This window comes from Salminus brasiliensis, chromosome 2 (genome assembly GCF_030463535.1).
Source record: "Salminus brasiliensis chromosome 2, fSalBra1.hap2, whole genome shotgun sequence".
In the NCBI taxonomy this organism is placed as follows: domain Eukaryota; kingdom Metazoa; phylum Chordata; class Actinopteri; order Characiformes; family Bryconidae; genus Salminus; species Salminus brasiliensis.
The window spans coordinates 32,713,457-32,717,608 of NC_132879.1; the positions used below are offsets into that span (position 1 = coordinate 32,713,457).

The window sequence follows — 4,152 nt, forward strand, 5'->3', positions numbered from 1 at the left end:
TTGGTATAACGCAATTCGGAAAGTAATTCAGAAAGTAATTGAAATGACCTGGTTACCATTCTTGAAATCCTCTGTAAAGTAGGTGTACATATATAGAGGTCTAAGTAGATATAACTTCTGTATTTTTGGCAATATTGTAGAGTGTAAATTTAATATGAGGTGTGATCATTGCTGGTTAAAAATATTACACAATACTTTGCCAGCATGTTTGGAAATATAGTCAGCCAAGACGTATTTTACATAGTTTTTGCAGGGAATTGAATGTTTATGTGAAAATGAAGTTTGTATCTTTGGTTTCTTCAGGCTATTTGTGCTGCAATCAAGGCAGTTTTATAGCAGTCTGGTTTTAGATTGTGTGGGCATTCTGTTTGGTGGGTTGTTTTAAGACTGCTTTTATTCATTTCTTAATATTTTTGCCTATAGATACAATGACATTTGTCTCAAGGGTCCTTTCCTTTGTTATGTTAAGATTCTCGTGATGTGTTTGGATGTTCTTGTCAATCGCAACACCGCCTTGACATTGCAAAAATAACCATACTTTTTCCTTTTGTTGAGCACGGAGAACACAAAGAACACAAATATGACTAAGAAAGAGCACAAAGAACACACACATAAACCCATACATGAGTACAAATATGGAAATACATTAATAAATAAATGTAGACATACAGAAACAGATGAATGCCAAAATGTGGCGAAATACATAAATAAAATAAAATAATAATAATAAAAAAAAAAATAGAGAAATTAATGTGAAATTGTGGAAATACCAAAGTAAAGATGTGGAAGTATGTGACTGATTTTACTGACTGCAGTGATTCATGTCCTAAAGTAACTAGACACCCTTTCTTCTGAATAAATTCAGCTGCTTTACGGCATCTGACACGGATGTTTCCATAGAAACGCACTGACCAATAGAACAGGACTCTATAAAGAAACTTTGTGGTGACAGATCCGGTTTCTAAATCTAGTCTCAGATCATACAGATCTGATGCTAAACTTTAGTATGAGTGAGGCCTTAATTCATCAGGCCTGGCTGTATTTAATCAGCTCAGTCTGATCACTGCAATTTGCTTCATGTGTTGCTGAGGTAAATGAAGGGGCATAGCACTGTACACAGCACTGTGTGTCCATACAGTCCTATACAGCCAATGAAGAGACTGACCTCAGTGACCCGAGTCCTCCTCCATTGTGAGGTCATGTCGATGACATCACAGAGCCTATAAAAAGGCAGGTTCCCCCTCACTGGCTCAGTTCGGATTCAGCAGCTCGAGAGACGCTTCATTCCTGCGTTCACACTGACACTGACGCCATTTAGCTGACGCTCTTCTCTAGAACCATCTTATCTAGAACCAGAAAGAGGTTCTACTTTTGCTTCTCCTTTCAAATAGGACAGAGTAGAAAAATGCAAACCAAAGAAGTCCTGAGGAGTTTGGGCTACGAGGTGGTGGATTTCATTGGTAAAGGGAGTTACGGTGAGGTTAAGCTGGCCACATCTCAAAGGCACTCCAACCATGTGGCCATCAAAATAATGCACCGCAGGCTGGCATCACATATTTTTGTCTCTAAACTTCTGCCCCGGGAACTGGCCATTCTGAAAAGAGTAAAGCACCCTCACATTGTTCAGGTGCATGAAATCTTTGAGATGCCAAACGGACAGGTGTTTATTGTGATGGAGGCTGCCGCAATGGATCTTCAACAGAAGATCTGGGAGCTTGGCCACATTCCCACTGGCCAAGCAAAAATGTGGTTCTCACAGCTGCTCAGCGCTGTGGCCTATCTACATCAGCAGAACATTGTCCATCGTGACCTTAAATGTAAAAACGTTCTGCTGACTGCTAACAACCAAGTCAAATTAACCGACTTTGGTTTAGGCCGTTTTTCAAGGGGCTTTCCTGACTTAAGCAAGACCTATTATTGCACTCCCGAGTATGGTGCACCTGAGGTACTTTTGGAAAAACCCTATGATCCAAAAAAAAGTGACGTGTGGAGTCTAGGTATTATCTTTTACTCCATGGTCACCGGATCCACACCCTTCAAAGTTAACAGTTTGAAGAGTCTCTTACGTGTCCAGCGAGAACCCTTGGTGTTCCCACGTAGGATCGCGGTGGAGGAGCCCTGTCGGGCTTTCATATCTTATATGCTGCAGTATGACCCTTCCACTCGGCCATCTGTGACAGAGGTGGCACAGCACCCTTGGCTGCAGCCGAGGCAGGAACGGTAAGTAACCACTGTGCAGGTATACATATATGAAGAACATTTTGAATGGGTCACTCAAAGTAAAGAGCTGTTTTGCAAATAGGTAACATACAGTATTAGTTCACTAACGATAAGTACACTAACACATTGCTTCTGTACTGTCTCCAGGGTTATTGGCAGGTTTGTGGTGGTGCCCGTTGAGGATCTGTGTCCAGACGTCAACCCACTTGAAACGTCAGAGGAAGAGTCTCAGTCTTCCTTCTCTTTGAACAGTAACATAGACAGTATATCCTCTTCTGCCTCTGAAAATGGGCTGGTGTTTTTCAGCACTCATCAGTCGACAGGGGAAGAGTCTCCGTCTTCTTCTTTAAGCAGAGACGTAGACGTTCTCTCAACTCATGGTGTCAGATGCGAAACTCTTAAGCCTGAGCAGAAAGACAACAGCAGTGGAGCTGGTGCAAGTCTAACTTGCCAAAGGGTAGAGGCTGTGGAGGAGCACTATGGCTGCATTAGCTGTAGTCCTGTTTGTGCTGCTATTAAAAGGGCAGCTAATGCTTATGTCAAGGCACCAATTCTCAGAGCCTCCCAGTCACTCCGACGGAGGATGAGGAAGTTATTCAGAGTTAACTCTGTGGTCCATGACACCACCTCTATTTCCCAGCAGAGTGCTCCTCATTCTGCTTCCCCTTCAGATGCTCATGCTTGTTTGTGTTCTGAGCAGAGACTCAAGGATGTGACTGTAGATGTCCCTCTCCATGGGCTAGTGGTGGAGACAACACCTGTTCTCCCACAGCCCACAGTACTGAAAGGAACCAGGAGGCTGAGGTTCCCTAAATTTAAGGTATGTTAGGCAAATGTTGAGCGATCGTCACAGCCTCAGATTTTATACTTTAAATATTTGCTAGAAATGTTTCAGCTGATTCATATATGTCATTTTGTCTCGCCAACAGATCCTGAAAAAGACTATTCATCCATTGTAGACATCTAGCACGGCCCTGGTGATGACATACTACCTTTACACAATTTATTGGTCATTTATACGTTGTTCTGACCAGAGGAGGATGGGTCCCCCTAGTGAGTCTTGGTTCCTCCCAAGGTTTCTTCCTCCAGCTCTGAGGGAGTTTTTCCTTGCCACTGTCGCCTTTGGCTTGCTCACTTGGGGTTCATGTTGTATTTATTTAGTTATATTTGTTCTATTTCCCGATTTCTGTAAAGCTGCGCCATCAGGTTGTAAAAAGCGACATACACATCATTTGGAGTTGTTATGTAAGGGGTAGGAAGGACACTGTCTAAACTGTGTCCATTAAGGGCAGTATAGCTCTGCACTCAGCTGAGGATATTGTTGGGTGGCTGATAGAACACTTTCTCTAGACATTAGGGATTGAGATGCCTCTGTAATGTTGCATGGACCTCGGGGACAGTGCCTCTGGACTGGCAATCCAAGGTTGTGGTCCTCATTAAGAAAGCGAACCAGAGAGTGTGTGGAAACGTTTGAAGCTTCACACCTCGGTTTCCCTCTAGAAAGTTTATGCCAGGGTAGTGCAAAGACGAGACTCAGGAGGAGAAATGCAGATTCTGTCCTGACCATGAAATGTTGGACCAGCTCTTCACTCTCTTTTGGATAGTTGAGGAGGCATGGGAGTTCAGCAATCCTGTCTACATGTTTTGTGGACTTGAAGGCTCATGACCATGTTCTCTGAGACATCTTGTGAGAAGTGCTCTAGGTGCATGGGATGCAAGGGTCGGTGATGCGAGCTGTGCAGTCCTTGTACTCACTGAGTCAGAGCTGTGTCCATATTTTCAGCACTAAGTCAAGCTTGTTAAGTGTTGCCGTTGGTCTTTGTCAGGGCTGTGCCATGTGTCTGCTCCTGTTTGTGATATTCATAGACGGGACAGCAAGGCGTAGCCAGGGGCAGGATGGTCTACGGGGGCCTCCAACGCACACTTGACTAG

General features: G+C 43.7%; 1 protein-coding gene across 1 annotated transcript; it reads left to right on the plus strand.

The window, feature by feature from the left end:
• The first annotated feature begins 1,405 nt into the window (after positions 1-1,405).
• On the plus strand, positions 1,406-4,152 carry LOC140549664 (testis-specific serine/threonine-protein kinase 6-like). Its single transcript, XM_072673414.1, has 4 exons — positions 1,406-2,220; positions 2,368-2,578; positions 2,921-3,040; positions 4,087-4,152. Exons 1-4 carry the CDS (start codon positions 1,406-1,408, stop codon positions 4,150-4,152), a joined length of 1,212 nt encoding a protein of 403 aa, XP_072529515.1.

Coding starts and splice junctions, on each gene's coding strand:
- LOC140549664 (XM_072673414.1), top strand. CDS start 1,406: ATGCAAACCAAAGAAGTCCTGAGGAGTTTGGGCTACGAGGTGGTGGAT. Junction 2,221..2,367: donor CTGCAGCCGAGGCAGGAACG/GTAAGTAACCAC, acceptor TACTGTCTCCAG/GGTTATTGGCAGGTTTGTGG. Junction 3,041..4,086: donor TGAGGTTCCCTAAATTTAAG/GTATGTTAGGCA, acceptor TGATATTCATAG/ACGGGACAGCAAGGCGTAGC.